The sequence below is a fragment of the Ascaphus truei genome, chromosome 4, assembly GCF_040206685.1.
Source record: "Ascaphus truei isolate aAscTru1 chromosome 4, aAscTru1.hap1, whole genome shotgun sequence".
Taxonomy (NCBI): domain Eukaryota; kingdom Metazoa; phylum Chordata; class Amphibia; order Anura; family Ascaphidae; genus Ascaphus; species Ascaphus truei.
The window spans coordinates 121,864,157-121,882,458 of NC_134486.1; the positions used below are offsets into that span (position 1 = coordinate 121,864,157).

The 18,302-nt window shown below is 44.2% G+C and overlaps 1 protein-coding gene across 5 annotated transcripts in view; it reads right to left on the reverse strand.

Annotated features, from left to right (window-relative positions):
• Positions 1-18,302, reverse strand: part of STXBP5 (syntaxin binding protein 5) — a 485,695-nt gene that overhangs the window by 253,701 nt on the left and 213,692 nt on the right. For all 5 annotated transcript variants that reach the window (XM_075596531.1, XM_075596528.1, XM_075596530.1 and 2 more), the window contains exon 5: positions 428-562. In XM_075596531.1, the coding sequence (XP_075452646.1) occupies positions 428-562 (135 nt within the window). The remainder of the gene's footprint in view (positions 1-427; positions 563-18,302) is intronic.

Genomic DNA, 18,302 nt, shown 5'->3' on the forward strand with positions numbered 1-18,302 from the left:
TTCTATTATTAGTTTGCGAAAACAGGCGGCCACGCAACTTCTGGGACTATACCCAAGAATAGTTTTAATAAAATCATGCAGCTGTCAGAAGCCTGCAACAATGAAAATAGGAAAAGGCCGCGGTGTATGAACCGCGGCTTGGAAACTAGGTCTTGCCACATAAATGCTCGTAGTGATTTTTATCCGTTTGGATTTCTCATGTCAGCCAGGATTCGGGCCTCCGAAAAGTAATTAGCTCTCGGAGCAACAGCTGACGTATATAAACTGATAATCTACTGAGGCCTCAGATTCTCTGAAACCAATTAGTGAGATTTTAAGCATCTTTAACTTGGCGCGGTGCCATTATATCCACAGGGCTGCTCAGGGCAGCGTCATGCAACACTGGCACAAATATTCTCATTAATGTCATTCGCTACGTAACACTCACAGTTCAATGGCTTTATTCCACATGATGACGTAGCCTGAGAGAGTGAACGACTCCACGTTGACAATGTGAATATTTCCTCTTTCCGTGCCCACGTAGAGCCATTTGCTCTGGAAAGGCAGGTGGCAAAACGTTATCCTGGAGAAAAATAAAAATAAAAAAAAGACAGAGAAAAGGTGCATAAGAAAAAAAAACAGGCAGTACACAAAAGCTTCATCTACTTCATAATGAAATGACATTGGAAAGAAAATATGAAAGAAAGAAAAAATTCACATTATTGTTATTATTTTAAATTCTATCCACCCATAATCTTATGGTGTCTTTTCCCCACTCTGATTCCCCCCGCCCCACCTTCTTGTGCATATTGCCTTGGTTTTTAAAATATACAGTATTTTTTCAGCCACGGTCTGATTATTTTGTATCCGCTATATTGGGCAATCTTGTTAGCAGAGGAAACAAAGAAAGGTATTACTCCCAAGGGCAAATCCACAAATGGTTTGGTGGAGATGATGGCTAGTCCGGCGAACTGACACAAACTCTCTGGACCACTCCGCTGCTCGTGCCCTGCAGAACAACATTTATCAGGATCTTTATCTCCGAGAAAACAGGAGCCCAATGTCTAAAGATGAAACCAAATATAATGCACTCTTAGGTGACAAAAGAGAAAGGGTATATAATTGGCTTTTTTTTCATTTATATTGTATATGGATTTAGTATTTTAATCTTAAGCCATCTGGGCTCTCTAATTCTTCTGGGCAGGCGTGCCCTCACTAAGCACTAGGCGTATCTTAAAAATGTCTGATTGAATAAGTGGAATAAATATTAAATAATGAACTAGCACTCATCACCCTGTCTACTATAATTCAGCTAGAGGTGCTATGATCCTGCAGCTATATCGCAAAATGCATACAGTACAACTATACAAAAAACATACTGGATCAGCACTCAAAAAGTCAATCAAAGAAAAGAAGGGACTTGCGTTTTCCTTTTGGTCTCACCAAGTTTCGTCTTTAATGTAACAGCAGGGGGCTGGGACCGGCACCGGGTCAGAACCGGCGTCGGGCAATTTCAGAGTAGCTGAAAAGAATGGAACACTTACCTGCAGCCGGCGACGGAGGGTGAGGAAGGTAAAGAGGACCGTGGCAACATCATGGGAGCAGCAGCAGACGTGCCGTTGGTGGTGACAGCGGCCGAAGTGCATGTTCAGCCCGCGGGAACAGCGAAACACAGCACACAGCTGATGCCTGTGGGAGCCGGGGAACCATGTGACCGGAGCAGGAGCATTCCTATTAGACAGGCAGCTCCTCCCCGACTGTCCAATAGGAACGCTCCTGCTCCGGTCACATGGTTCCTCAGCTCCCACAAGCATCAGCTGTGCCCTGTGTTCCGCTACTCTCACTGGCTGGACAGGGACATCTGCTGATGTCACCGCCCCCAGGACATCGCCACGGTCCTTCTCACCCTCCACTGGCTGCAGGTAAGTGTATATGTTATCCGGGCAGGGTACCCAGTACCCGGCCAGGTGGAATTGCCCATTTTTGCCTAGTATCTGGTACCCGGCAAAATGTAGGCCTCGGTACAACACTAGTTAGCAGACACACACTGTTATATGTGCACAATGTTAGAAACCTGACGAAGGGGCCAGGGGGCCTTCAAACGTTGCTCTATTGTGAAACCACTTGCACTGGTCCTTTTTGTAAATGTGTGTACTGATTTTTTCAGTATTGCTGTTTTTTTTTGTTACTGTACACTAAAGAAGAAACTTGGTTGAGATCAAAAGGCAAACAGAAGTCCTTCATTTTGTATGATTTAATTTTTGTACTGATCCACTTTGGTTTCTGTCTGATTGAATAGGTGAACCTTAGGTTTGCTCATATGTTTCTGGCTGACACCTCAAGGGTTTTTTGTTTACCTCCTCTGGATCAATAAGTAAGTATATATAGGATCAAGTATCTGTCGTCTAAATTTAGCATAGGTTGAACTTGATGGACGCATGTCTTTTTCAACCTCATCTACTATGTAACTAAGCAATCCTCCCCTATTTTTTTGAAGCAAAACTTCTATGCTGGCACCAAGTAATTTTTGATGGGACAAAACACCTTAATGGAGACGAAAATGTGTAACGGAAGTGACAAGGTGCGTGCATGAGCATGCGCGCCCCCGCTGGCTAACCTCATAGCCAGTCGTGCATGTGCAGAAGCGATCAGCACCATAACACAGATATATAAATGAAGCTGCAGTATTCATTCCTATCAAACAGAAACCATTACAATGCATAACCAATGAAATAAATATGAAAATACGTAAGAAAATAAAGCTACTAAATTAGACAAAAATATATATATATATATACATCTTATGCAAACATAAGAAGCACTACATTCAATGCACTGTCCTCCCCCCCAAAAAATGGATTTTATTTTTGTTGTTGTGTTTTTTTAAGGACGCTCCCTTTATTCTCTCAGCACTTGAGCTTGAAAGGCATTTACAAAACCGGGGTGTGTGCCGAGCACGCACGTTCTAAGTTACACTTATTTGTGTTTCATCAGTGAAATTGTATTTTGATTTTAATGTTTTTGATTGTATGAAAGATTTTTGAGCGTATAATTACAATTTCAGTGACACAACACAAAGAAGTTTCACTTACAACACACATGCTCGGCACCCCCTCCCCTCATTTTTTATGTTATGCAAACCAGGAAGTTCCCCGGAGCTGTAGGCCCTACTACGGTACCCCAAGCACTTGGTTCATGAGACACAGTACAGATTTAGTCCGGGTTATTGCTCCGTCTGGAGCGTCATGATGATCTATTCTGTGATGTTCTGCGTTTTCACTTCCATTGAATCCTATGGAAACTCTGTGATATTCTGCTGTATAACGCAATATTCTCCATCATCAGTAGGTACAAATAAACTGGCTACAGTGTACATCTGTATCACCTCTTACTGGTGTCGCTAAGTTACAAAGAAAGTACAAATAAAAATAACTGAAAGATCATCCAATTGGAAGCCGCAACATCATCTCAGATGTAGTTGCGTGTTTTTACGGGCCAGCCCAGCTGGTTCCGTGGACAAGTACTGTACCGTGGTTTTCGAAGATTTTTAAATGAAATATATTAAGATATGAAGGGGTTACTAGAGGCAGCATTTTAGCATTGTAGCATTTTTTTTAAAACAACTCTGAATTACATTTTAATGTATTATAATGTAACAGGCATTTTTTGTTTCTATAGCAACCATTTACAAAGTAACATCACCTTCCTCTTCTGAAACAGGCTCTGGCACAGCCCTTTTTGAGCCCGGCCCTCTCTCTAGCAGTGCACCAATTGTATCTAGTGACTGCCTGGTCACATGATCTTCCACACAGAACTTTGCATCTTTGGTCCTCTACTGCTACACTGCCATTTAGTGAACCCCGAGCTGAATCTTTGCTGATCGATTACAGGAGAACATATCGATCAGCACCTTAGCTAATTACTTATAATTGTGTAGATTGTATTGATGCACGTACAGTATTAAAGGGAAAATAAATAAATAAATAATAAATAAAATGACTGCTTGGACTGCTGCTTTAAGACAATAAAGTTCTCTCGATCTCTTGAAATCTTGAGTGTGTTCATGGCCCAAAATAAGATCTACTTTTCATAATAAGAAGGTACAATCCTTTTTTTCTATAAAATATATTTAGTGTATATATACACTATAGTGTATATATATCTATAAATATATATGTATATTTTTTTATATACATATAGAAAGGGTTAATTGGTCTGGTATGAACAGAGAAAGGGTTGACATGAGTGGACATAAAGAGGGAGATATCCTGTATGGTTGTATAAACCACATTTATTTTTTATGAGTTAAGTGCACTTAAGCAACCTTCAGCTCTTCTGGATCACCGGGTAACAGCCAAAGTGACCTTTAAAAAGACTATATGGATTCTCTTCTTTCTAATCGTCATGTTATACTCAAGGCTAAACTAAAGTAACCAACATAGTAATGAAATGAGAAATACTGCAAAAATAGGGTTAACAAACACAGATCTATATAACAAAATACATAATAATTAGTCAATAGTGTGTGTGTGTGTGTGTGTGTGTGTGTGTGTATGTATGTGCAGTGTTCGACAATCCTATTCATTTACACGCCCGGGGCGGGTGGATTTAACCCCCGGGCGAGTAAATATTGGCCCATGCAGCTCCTTATGGCCGCACAAGCAGCGCACGTGTTTTTTTTTTTAATTTTCCCTGCTCGCGCTGAATTGTTTTTTTTTTTAATCCAGCAGCCTGATTGGCTGACAGGACTTGGCAGGCTGCCAATATCGCCCCCCCCCCCCCTCTACCCCGAGAACAAGCGGCTCCGGGCACCGTGAGCAGAGTCAGGAGGAGCTCCCCCCTCCTCCCCCCAGCGTGGTCCGCTGTGCTGGTGATTAATAAACTTTATTATCGATCACCTGCGGGGAGGCGCTGCCTGGGCAAACCTAGCGGTCTGCTTTCTCCACCGAGGGAGGGGGGGGGACACACCAGCGTCCTAGCGGTCTGCTTTCTCCACCGAGGGAGGGGGGGGGACACACCAGCGTCCTAGCGGTCTGCTTTCTCCACCGATGGAGGGGGGGACACACACCAGCGTCCTAGCGGTCTGCTTTCTCCACCGAGGGGGGGGAACACCAGCGTCCTAGCGGTCTGCTTTCTCCACCGAGGGGGGGGGGGGGACACACCAGCGTCCTAGCGGTCTGCTTTCTCCACCGAGGGAGGGGGGGGGGGGGGACACCAGCGTCCTAGCGGTCTGCTTTCTCCACCGAGGGGGGGGGGACACCAGCGTCCTAGCGGTCTGCTTTCTCCACCGAGGGGGGGGGGGACACCAGCGTCCTAGCGGTCTGCTTTCTCCACCGAGGCGGGGGGGACACCAGCGTCCTAGCGGTCTGCTTTCTCCACCGAGGGGGGGAACACCCCCCCCTCCTGAGTCTTAGCGGTGCCGCCGCAGGTCCTAGGGTGGAGCCAGTGGCCGTGTGAGTGATGCCGGGCGGCAGCCTGTTGCCAGACGGGGGGGTCCCGGGGGGCGCGGAAGCTATGGGGAGAAGCTGCTGCTGGTGTTCTTCCTGCCGGACTCGCCAAAGCTGCTGAGCGGCGTGTTCTTCCAGCAGCCCCCGCTTCAGCGCAGCCCGCCGGGGAGGAGCAGCAGCTCTGAGGCAGCCTGGCCCGCATCCGGGAGGAGCACGAGAGGGCGCTCAGGGAGGCTAAGGGCACCCTCCACCGGCAGCCCGGGGACATCCGCAGGGACAAGCAGAGGCTGGCGCAGGACAGCAAGGCGAGGGCGGCGGGGGCAGGGAAGCAGCTGCCCGGCATGGTGTTCAGGCCGCCGGTGGGGCCGGTGGGGAAGGAGTCGAAGGACCCAGCAGTGAGGGAGCAGAGGGACAAGATCAAGGAGGTGAGTCGGGTCACTCGTTGCATGCAAGTGGTCCTAAAGGTGTTGCTCTTACCCCTGAGGGGTGCATGTAGTGGTCTTAGTGGTTATCTGGTGTATGTGTTATTATTCTGGGTGCTGCTAACGTGTGTGTGTGTGTGTGTGTGTGTGTGTGTGTGTGTCAGACATTGTGTGTGTGTGTGTGTGTGTGTGTGTGTGTGTGTGTGTGTGTGTGTGTGTGTGTGTGTGTGACAGACATTGTGTGTGTGTGTGTCAGACATTGTGTGTGTGTGTGTCAGACATTGTGTGTGTGTGTGTGTGTGTGTGTGTGTGTGTGTGTGTGTGTGTGTGTGTGTGTGTGTGTGTGTGTGTGTGTGTGTGTGTGTGTGTGTGTGTGTGTGTGTGTCAGACATTGTGTGTGTGTGTGTGTGTGTGTGTGTGTGTCAGACATTGTGTGTGTGTGTGTGTGTGTGTGACAGACAGTGTGTGTGTGTGTGTGTGTGTGTGTGTGTGTCAGACATTGTGTGTGTGTGTGTGTGTGTGTGACAGACAGTGTGTGTGAGACAGACAGTTGTGTGTGTGTGTATGTGTGTGTGTGTGTGTGCATAGGACACCAGAGGTACCCCCCAATCAGTCACCCCCTCCCCAGTCAGTCACCCCCCCAGTCAGTCAGTAACCCCTCCCCCAGTCAATCACCCCCCCAGTCAGTCACCACCCCCAGTCAATCACCCCCCACCCCAGTCAATCACCCCCCACCCCAGTCAATCCCCCCCCCGTCAGTCACCCCCCGTCAGTCACCCCCCCCCCAGTCAGTCACCCCCCTCGTCAGTCAGTCACCCCCCCCGTCAGTCAGTCACCCCCCGTCAGTCAGTCACCCCCCCGTCAGTCAGTCACCCCCCCGTCAGTCAGTCACCCTCTCTCCCCTCTGTCTCTCTCCCCTCTGTCTCTCTCTCCCCTCTGTCTCTCTCTCCCCTCTGTCTCTCTCTCCCCTCTGTCTCTCTCTCCCCTCTGTCTCTCTCTCCCCTCTGTCTCTCTCTCCCCTCTGTCTCTCTCTCCCCTCTGTCTCTCTCTCCCCTCTGTCTCTCTCTCCCCTCTGTCTCTCTCTCCCCTCTGTCTCTCTCTCCCCTCTGTCTCTCTCTCCCCTCTTTCTCTCTCTCCCTGTCTCTCTCTCTCCCCCCCACACTCTCTCACATTCTGGATCTCTTATTTACGCTGTATATCTTAACTTCCCTATACTACACCGAAATAACCTATACTGCTTTCTCCAGATCTGACTCAAGCTTCACACGGAAGACATCGGAACCCCCCCTAACCCAGAAGACAGGTAAGGAACACATCCCCTCCAATGTATAACATTGCAGGAATGAGGGTACCTGGACATTGAGGGACTGCGGATCAGGTAAGATCCCAGGCGGGATTTCTGCTTTAGATATTGTGAAGCGGGGACGTCCAGACACTGGCTAAGGGGTTCAGGAAACTAGTCATTCACACCTGGCTTTTATTTCTATATCCGACATTTACACACACACACACACACACACACGTAACAAGGACTAATTGTAGTATAATGTAATACAATAAATACATTTATGTCAAAAACGAATGTTGTTCTGACTAGGAATTTATTAAATGTATTTTATTTTAAAGCGGGGTTGGGGGCGGGACTAGGGGCGGGGTTGGGGGCGGGACTAGGGGCGGGGTTGGGGGCGGGACTAGGGGCGGGTTGGGGGCGGGACTAGGGGGCGAGTAAATTTTTTGGGTGGGCGAGTAGATTTTTGGGTGATTTGTCGAACACTGTGTATGTGTATGTGTATATATATATATATATATATATATATATATATATATATATATATATATATATATACACATATATATATACTGCTGCGGCCAAGTTTATTCGAGCATTTGCCCGTTCTTGGCCGCAGCAGTAGCCTGGCGCGCGCCCGAGAGTGACGGGCGCGCGCCGAAGCAGCGGAAGAGCGCCCTCCGATCGGGGCGCTCTCCCTACCGCTGCCGGGTCCGCCGGGTCCCCCGGAACCCCCTGCCGCCGTCCCGCAATCGCGGGACACCAGGGCTCCCTCGGGGAGCCCTGGACGCGCGTGCAGGGGGCGCACGCTCCCGAAGACGCGTGACCGCGCGGCACGCCGAGGGGCGGCCACTAGCAAGCCGGGAAATCTCCCGGCTTGCGGATCTGGCCGCAGTGTGATAAAGTGTGTCGGTAGTGTACATATATACACACACATGCATACATATACATACACACATATTGTTACTTTCACTCTCCTATCATTTGGGCCTACATGCACTGCTCGATTAAGCAATTTAGTGTGACATTAATTTAATGTAGTGTCACATTATTAGTAACGCTAATTCTCCCAAGGAGAATACCATAACGTTAGGTCGTGTTTTCGCCTGTATACTGTACAGCATAGCATTAGCTGTAACGGAAGTTAATGATGAGATGCAAATAAGGCGTTACTGTATCCTCTCCTCTCCACTAAGCCTGTTAATGTAAACATGAGGGCTTAATGTTACGTTATTTAAGTCCTACCTCCACTTGCTATTTAGATGTAACTTAAATATTATGGCCTAGTACAGGTTTTGGGTAGGAGTAACGCCAAGACTGACCTAATGTCACTTTATTGGAAGATAACGCAACTTATGTTAAATTAACGTTTAACTAAGCCTAGGCTGAGATGAAGTTCGTACGGAAAAAAAACAACAAGTATTGATTAGATATTTTGGATAATAGTGGAAAAGCAAACCCATTCTATCACAGAAACATAACAATTGACAGCAATTAATGACATCTTTGGACAATCCAGCCTAGTCAATTTACCACCATTCTGTGAAGCCTAACATCCAATTTTCTACCTGCCCCTTCCACCAATTCTGTTTATACCGAACAGCCTTCTGTTCCTTTAATATATCAACTTTCACCACCTCTGCGAGGAGTATTCCCTGTATCGACTTTTCTTAGAGCCCTCCACCTTCTATTTTCAGAACACAACCTCATTTTGTTGAATTCTTCTTCCTCTGATAAATGCTCGTCTTTGTAAGGTCATATCATATCCCCACTTCTCACCTCCCTACCAACCAGCACTTTATTGGTTAATGAACCTTCCCCCAAAAAATATCTTTATTTTTCTTGTTTCAGATCTCCAGGACCAATATACCTACTAGAACTGAGACCTATAAAATTGAAAGCTGCACCTGTGGCAATTGTTCCTACTTATTCCAAACCTGTCTGTAATATCTGTCTTAATGTTCCTTGCAGGTGATACAAGCTGGCACATTCGCCATTCTGTCTGTCCGGAGCAAGATTCTTTTTCACAATGCAGTCATTCAACATATAATTGGAAGAAATGATAGTACAGTATAAACTATAAATACATACAGAAGCCTTTAGCCTCCAAACCAATCAGAAATATAAATAAATACACTGTAAATCACAAATTCTGACATTGTATTAGCCATTTAGCTTTTTGGAGGTTACTTAAAAACCATACTGCTGTACTAGAGTGAAGAATTCGTAGTCATTTTAATATTATAGTGAAATTATAATAAGCAACAATAATCCATGGGTGTGTCTACATTGAGTGGTTGCTGTCCCCAGACTGCGGCCACCAAGACAGTTCACCACTGCAGATGACCCAAGGAGTTTGGGGGGATTCCGGGCAAGTGCTGATAACTGCAGTTTATGACCGAACCTTAACCTCTAATCCTAACATTAACCCCTAACCCTAAACATCTTAATCCCCAACATTCCTAACCTTAACCCTTAAACCTAACTTTAACCCCTAAACTCTAAAAAAAAAAACCTACACCCAATGTTAATCCCTATACCCCAAAAACCCTAACCTTAATGGTGTAAAGCCTAAACCCTGCAGCGAATTTTCCCACAGCGGCTAAATGGTCGGGGCCAAAGGCGGCGGCGGCAGCGAATTGTTCCAATGCTCAGAGGACCTCTTTTTTAAGTTCCCACACAATTTGGATGTCTGCCGGTGGTGTTGTCCTTGTTGGCTATTGCTCCCTTCAGGTATTTTATTTATTACGTTCACTGACCCTAAATGGTAAAAATCCATTCCAAGGTAATAGACTGTAAAACTTCTACAAAAAGGAAGGAATGATAATACTGTATGGTTGAAAACAGCAATCTCCATTTTTACCTGAATCAAGGGGCATCACTATGAGCTGATCCGGTGTATTCCTCCCGGAGAAATTTGTCGTTTTTGTTGTGCTCGACAAAAATTAAAAATAAACAAATATGACCACAAGGCGACCAATAGAAAGTTGCAATGTCATCTCCAGGCTCTTGTATTCTTGCCTAGTGGAGAAACTGCCTGTATCTTGGTAACCGAGGGGTCCCCAGAGATCAGGGCACTGACCCCTCTTACCCCCCCCCCCCCAAAGTAATATAAGAGACGATACCCCAGGCCAGAATTATACAAGTATAAAATGCTTGAAAAAGATTGTATCTTGCCAGACAAACATTGGATGCCAACTCCAATAAGTCCACATAGTAATACCACTGGAAGGGACACCTTATGGGACAGACGTTTAAAAAGTAGCCCGTCACAGAACAATATTGTGGCAGCTTGGCAGGGCAGAGATGCATGACGTGAAATTTTTGTGGTTTTAAGGACCACAGCTGGAGTCATTATACACCACAGAAGGGCATTGTAGGTCATCTAATATCCCCTGACTTATCAAACATGATTTAAATTATGTTATCGATGCTGTCTTATAGTACTGTGCTTGTGGTGTAAATTACTGTGCTATAAAAACACTTTTTTTTACCCTGTTCAATGACATTGCACGTTTAAAAGCAGACTACGCTCTTGTTAAAATGTAGTCTCAACTGGCACAATTTTCGAACGTTTCTTAGCTGCAACACGGGGGGCGGAGGTGGGCAAAACCAGTGAAAAAAAGAACCACAGCATCATACTTAACAGTGAAAAAGAATCACATTGGAAGCAATTGGAGGTTTCCCTTAGATAAATCTTGGGCAATTATTTGGCACTGGCACTGCTCCAGTTGGGAGACTTTAGTACATGTGTATGTTCTTTAAAAGAGATATATATATATACTGAGTTAAGTTATGGTGAGTAAAAAAAGTGACAAAAACCCTCCACAGTAAAGCATATAGCAAATGGAAATATTACTGTATGCTCATTTGCATGTCTTAGACAGGTCTGCAAACCCGCCTTTCACCATTATCACCCAGCACACAGCACTTCCACTGCAGCAAGGGATTCTGGGAAATGACATGCAAATGAGCACACAGTGCCACTTTTTGCTTCAAAACCATTTTAAACATGGTTCCCTATAGGCTTAAGCTTGCTGCATGGTCACAGCTTTAAGCACAGCCAGGGTTAAGATGCATAGTGTCTGTGGTTGGGTTTACTGGCTATGCATCTTAACCCTGGCTGTGCTTAAAGTAGTGACCATGCAGCAAGCTTAAGCATATAGGGAACCATGTTTAAAATGGTTTTGAAGCAGAAAGTGGCACTGTGTGCTCATTTGCATGTCATTTCCCTGAATCCCTTGCTGCAGTGGAAGTGCTGTGTGCTGGGTGATAATGGTGAAAGGCGGGGTTGCAGACCTGCCTAAGACATGCAGATGAGCATACAGTAATATTTCCATTTGCTATATAAATACACATTTTATTTGTTCTATTTCTCTCTCTCTCTCATATATATATATATATATATATATATATATATATATATATATATATATATAACAAATAAAATGTGTATTATCTTCTCGAGAGTCAACCTTCTTGTAATGTGTGTTGACATGTATAACAATATTAAGTATCATGTAGGATTGTGAAATGTAAGGTGAACTGTACGGTGATCGCTCTGGCTTCTGGAACAGACCAATGCTATAATTTTCCTGGGTACGACTCATGTAAAAGGAGAATGGGGATCAAGGACAGGATTGAGCTGTTTCAGAAGAAGCAGCTAAAGATATGAATCTTAATACACTTTAGCATAACATTCTCAGGAACAAATCCCAGCAAGGAAAAACAAACATATCACAATAAGTGACATATAGTTTAGAAGTATAGATTAATCGTACATTGGATAACTTTTATTACCCCTTACAAGAACCTACTGTGTATAACGTATGCGTCAACATTTTAACATATATTCATATACATTTCTAATTTGTTGAGTACCAAAGCGTATATATATATTATTGAATTTACAGGCAAACATGTTCAAACCCCTATTGAGTTTATAAACCAATTGTTGCTGTTTTACTTACATACACAAGCTCCTATTTAATAAGCTGCAAAGCTATTATTGCTTCCATTGCACATGAATAGGGGATAATGCTGTGCTAACAAGACAATAATGGCGTTGTAATATATTAAACAAGGCTACTAACGTTACTCGTCTAAGGTGCTCATACTGAATCTTAAAACCCAAATCAGAGATGCTGCCATGACCAGTGGAGACTCTATATGCCCTTCCCCAAAATAAAACTACAATTAAACCAAAATTGAGATTTTAACAGCCATAGATTTTATTACTGAACACATACAGGTGGTCCCCCATCTTCTCACCATCTAGCTCCCCACTGAGCACATGATCCTTCCCAACGTGAGTCATAACCAAAGCCACATCAGCCGTCCTCCTGGCCAGATGTTCACCAACACCCACGGTCGTGCATACTCGCTGCCCCTTGTTAGGCATGCACCTATGACCTCCTCCCCTGGGACCCCGGTGGTCCCCCGAACCTTGAGCCTGCTTGATGGTGAGAATTAACTCCTGGATTTCCAGCAAATATTGCTGTGACGAATGTTCAACTCTTCCGTATCCGGAAAGGGGTGGGCAGACGGGACCTTATTTTCCTGTCTTCTACAGGTAGTTTCTTTTCACCCAGACCAGCTGTTCTGTCAACAGAATAGCTATATTGACACTTGTGACGGCAAGGGTAACCAGGCTATATAATAAAGGTTAAGCCCTCTGGTTGCCCTTGGGCCCCATGGGTCCCTGGCAGCTACCTAGCACTATAAGCCAGGGGCCAGGTACCATTACATGCAAAGTTAAAGTGACCCCTGCTTTTACACTTTCCATGTTCCCTTTGCCCCAGACTCATGAAACTTTCTGAGTGTAAGTTTTAGGTGGGATATTTGAGTAAGAATGCAATAATTTTTTTTGCAGGTGTTCGGGGGCCGGAGCTACTGGTAGTACTTTAATTCTACCCAGTGAGCAGGCATGATTTGCCGGTACGCAGGTTGACTTACACCGGAACTGCCCAGTATCCCCCAGACTCCTGGTTTTCGAGCCCTAATATCTCGGTCCAATGTCCCTTACAGTCATGAGTCTCCCCAAGGTCCCCCATGTATTTAAATATGTTTTATGTGTTCATACATTTATTATAAAGCTCTATGCAGTCAGTCAGGGAATCTGCTTAAGGTGCCAGCAAGTCTGCATAGAGTCCATAGTTCAAGAAGGAGACGGGATGTTGAGAGGTGTCGGGTGCTAATTGGTCGGGGCAGGGCGGAATACTGAGTCCGGAGAACAGAGACCCCCTGCGGGGAGGATCCTCTGGTCTGCCAGACTTAGTGGAGCCTTCCCATTAGGTGGCAGTAGGTTGACTGGGGAAAGCAGCTGAATTTCAGCACGTTTCCCATTGGTCAATTCATATGTCCCGCCCATGGGGCATCCCGAGCCGGCTTGGCACTCCCCCTAATCTGACATCAGCCAAGAGACGAGCCCTTGTTTCTATTAGCTAGTGGGATAGGGTCCCCACATTCTGATTGGTCGCTCCTCCTACCTCCATGCCAAGGATAGCTCAGCGGAGTGTATGTAAGGAGATGGCCGAGGCAAAGGACCAGGCCATCCAGTGACTTGTGTCGATGAAGCTAGAGCGGGCTTTTCAACATTGCTCTGTTGCAAATAGCATTGCACCCGGCTTCATTTTGAAGTAGCAAAGTCTGCCTCGCAGAGACTATCCCGTCTTTTGCGCCCAAGTTCTATAAATCGAATGTAGTGGTCGCGGATAGGAACTGAAGCCGAAAAGAGGACCAGGAGAACGGGGGGTACATCCCGGTCTGGGAAAGCTCATCCAGCGGGCTCCCTGCACCTAGGAAAGCCTAGCTTTTTCCCCCAGACCCCCAGTAAGTGTGCTTTTGTCTGTCTATGTGTAATTCTTCTGTAATTCTTCTTCTGCGGGTTTACCTAAATAAACTACATATACATTTACTACGACCTTGTTTTGCCTAATGTATGATCCCGGGACAAATATAAAAGGTGTAAAAAGTCCTGGTCTCCCGTGACAACACTGATCTATGAACCCACTCACCACAAACAAAAAGCTACTGGCCTAAAAAATATACTCCTTCCCAAAACATTGGCAGGGGAGCATAACTAACAGAGTAAACCGGATGATGTTCTAGACCTAGCACATGCCACTGGGCATTCTGGCGTGTGACCCACTACCTTTCAATTCAATAAAATGTTGTGTTAGCACTTGGACCAATTGCACAGGCTTTATTTGAACAGTACAAAGCCGCTCAAACACGTTAGAATATTGGACATATTTAATGAAGCCCGCAAATATTATTTGACATCTTCTCTGTAATAAATAATGTCTCCAAGGTGTCACAAAGTATGAATCATTGAAAAAAGAAAAATACAACTTATCTGTACCACAATGTATTTCTTGAAAGTGAAGGATTGGGTTTTAAACTCGGGGTATGTTAACCGCTCTGCAGTATGTCAAGTGTAAAAGTCACTTGGAATAAAAAAATAGACAATTTTTTATGTGACAACCAATGAAGCAAACTAAACGCAGCAGCATAATTATGTTTTTCTTTTTTGTTAAACGCGGAAGAAAGCGGATGAACAATTCCACAACAGAGCTGATTATTTTATTTCCCTGGACAGAAGTGATAAATGCTTTGAGAAAGAAGTGTCAAATGCAGATCTGTGTAAAGAGTGACTCACAGCAAACCTAGCTTTAATTTAGCAGATTACAGTGGGGTCACACACAGGAATGCCAACACTGAGCATCTGCACACTTTTGCCTCCATGCAGGTTTTTTTTCTTTCAATGACACTAACTAATTACCTTGAAGGACTGATGCATGGTACCTCATGCATAGTTTTAAACTCTGCACTCCTAAAAGGCTGATGTCGTGGCAGAACGCTTCTACTGCAGATATCAAGCGCTATTACCATGAAAAACACGTTTGCACTGAATACAGTATGGGCGTAAGGAGCGGCTTAGTGACTAAAGGCATTGACTCTAAAAACAATGGCACAGAGTTCAAAACAGGGGGGTCGGCTCCTTGTGACCTTGGGCATGTCACGATCTCCCTGTGCCTTAGGCACCAGCATATAGATTGCAAGCTCTGCGTGGCAGTGACTTGTGTCCGCAAGAATTCTATGTACCGTGCTGCGTACACTGTCAGCGCTATATAAGAAAAGACAAAAACTATTATTACATGTAAAGAATCTGTGAGATTTGACCTTGTGGTAAACACACGCAGACTTGAATGGAGTTACCTTCCATTGAAGCTTGTGTTACTGTAGCTCCTTGTGACCTTGAGCAAATTCGTTTTACCTTCCTCATACTCAAGTTCCATACATTAAACTGTAAGAATCATTGCACGGATACACTGCAAGACCAATTCTAAAGAACTGCCCGAATAATACCATCCGACCCCAAATCATCCTTGTACTAAACGCTTCATATGATAGAGTGGCTAGGTACAGTACTACGCTCTTTTGTTGCAAGACAACATCTCAACATCTACTGGCTTGTAAACAATTTTAGTTTTAAGAATCATCTGATTTCTTAATGTCATGTTATTCTATCCCAGGCAGCAGGGAATTTCAGAGGGATGTCCAACCCACTTAGAAGTCCAAGGAAGCCTATTTATATATCATCTTTATTAATAATAGATAGTATTGTGCTTTTATATTAAAAAGTGATCACCGGGGAAAAAATAAATAAAAGTTGAGTAAAGACAATTTGTGAGAAATATATTTTGAATCAACTGTGACTGCATCATAAACACAAAAAGTATTATACTGTAAATCTGCATGTTCACGGAGATCCATATTACCGTTATTTTGTAAGTAGATAATGTGTTTGTCCCTGGAAGTAATACATTACCTACCATCCTCCTACTAGCTTCAGCTCACCTATCCCACACCTAGTTAATTAACAGCACTAAGCACACATAGGTAAGTACATTAATTGCAGTAGTCTTTGTGATATTTCTTCGCCCAGGAGAAAGGTGGAAATAACATTTCATATATGTTTAGTATGTATAATTTTCGTGCATTTTCATTTTTATATGTTTCCACTATTTTTATGGCACCTCTTGTTTTTTGTTTTTTTTAACCAGTTTTAGCTGCCCTGTAGCTCATGTATAGTGCTTCTACGTTCCCCCATAGGCAGTACACCCACATCACTCATACTGTAGCTTGCCATTAACTACAGCAGGGGTATGCAAGCTTGTTGCGCTGCGCCCCCCCCTGCCTGCTCTTTTGCTCGATCGCGCCCCCTTTACCTTCAAAGAAGCGTCAAATTACGCTGTGGGGTCATGTGACATCACGTTTCCATGGTAACGGGCGTCATTTGACACCGCGTTGCAATGGAGATGCGTGGACAAGAAGCTGGTGAGTACATATACAGAGGCCTCGCACTCTTAGTAACCGCCGCGCCCCCCCCGTTTGCGCACCGCTGATGTATATCATTGTTTTATTTAGCCTGTTCTCTATGTAGTGGAAGAAATCTAAAGGACACAGTATAAAATTGGTAGTGTGCTGTAGGAACCTGCCGAAAAGGTCTACTTTGACGTGTTAGCAGACTTAACATGTTTTGGTCAAGTGATGACTAATGCTAAAATCACAAGATAAACAGAACAAAATACAGTGATGCATTATTTTTAGAAGCAATTTTTGAAAATTAGCTCTATTAGGAGGAGATTCACAAAAATGTTATAGCCATAATAGGCAAATTAATGTCTGTTAACGTGCAATTTGGCTAGCACGTTATAGTCATGTTTCCCTTTAGGTGTTTATTTAAACTGATTATGAAACAATCACTGAAAAATAGTTACGAATGCTAAAAAAGCACAAGAGAGAATAAAATATAGCACCAAAGAAATAAGATTGGTAGCAAGAACTAGGGCGCTAACTCTAGAGATGGAACAAAAATAATATGACGGTCTAGTTAGATAGGTATATAAAGATAGTGTTACAGCTGAACCCCGTTATAATGCAGTACTCGGGATCCACATAATGAGACCGTGTTATAACCGTGGTCGAATTTTTTTTTAAATGGCCGCCACGAACAGGGGTTCCGTGAGGACTTGCAAGCATCTGCAGCTCTCTCCCTGCTTCATCAGTTTCGGGCGAGTGTGTGTGCGTGTGTTTTGTTTAAATAGTTCCAGCGCAATGGCTCCATTGAGTGTGCTATTTTTTCCAAGATGGCCACCGTGCTCATTCTGTTCCAGCGCAAGTACCGGACACGGGGGCTGAAGCAGATAGGCACTGCGGTGTACCGGAGGAGTGCTGTTTGCCGAGGCACAGGATCTTATATGGGAGTTCTCTTGTTGCTTTTTTTATACTGAATAAATATGTGTTTTTAAAATATATTTCATCGATGTGGGTTGCTAGTGTCTGATTTTTGTGATAACGAGTGATGGAGTCTGAACAAACCATAGGTAAATTGCATACAGCAGATTGGAAAGAACGTGGGAATCTGAAAGAAACCAGTACCTCCCTGTGTACTCACACATGGCCGTGTGATTATTAGTATATATTTACACTTCACACCATTTCGTTTGTTATATTCCATTAACAGCTAGATCTGTTGGTTCATGCATTTTCATTGTTATAACCAGCGCTCCCGTATCTCTTTGTATACACCAAAGAAATAAGCTAATATAAAATGTTATGGCATAGTGTACGTGCATCAAGTACCGGGACTGGTCATCGTGCCCGTTCCAGCGTTAACTCCCATTCAAGTCAATGGGAGTTAGCGCCGGCACTGAGGTGCGTTACCCATGCCAACACTTGATGCATGTGCCCCTAAGGGCCATATCTACTAAAAAGTGCTACTCCATAAGACACCCTCTATGCTGGTAGCCACATTAATGGCAAATTCAAGTGAATGGACCATAAAAGACCATATTTATTAACTGCTACTCCATAGGACAACATCCATGCCGAAACACACCTAATACAGTATTATGTTTACCTGAAATTGCCATACTATAGGTAGCTTAATTTCCGAAGACATGCTGTACAATTTCTTATAAAGTAGAGCTGTTTAGTAAACCTGAGGGCCCAAGTGTTCAGTACTCTAAAAGAAATATTCTAAAAGATGGAAAAAAAGCAAAAATATGTGCATCACATTCCAAAACACAAATTGTATTTGTTTATACAGATGTAGCAGACTTTATTGCAGCCGGTAACGCAATGTGTTGCGTTAACATT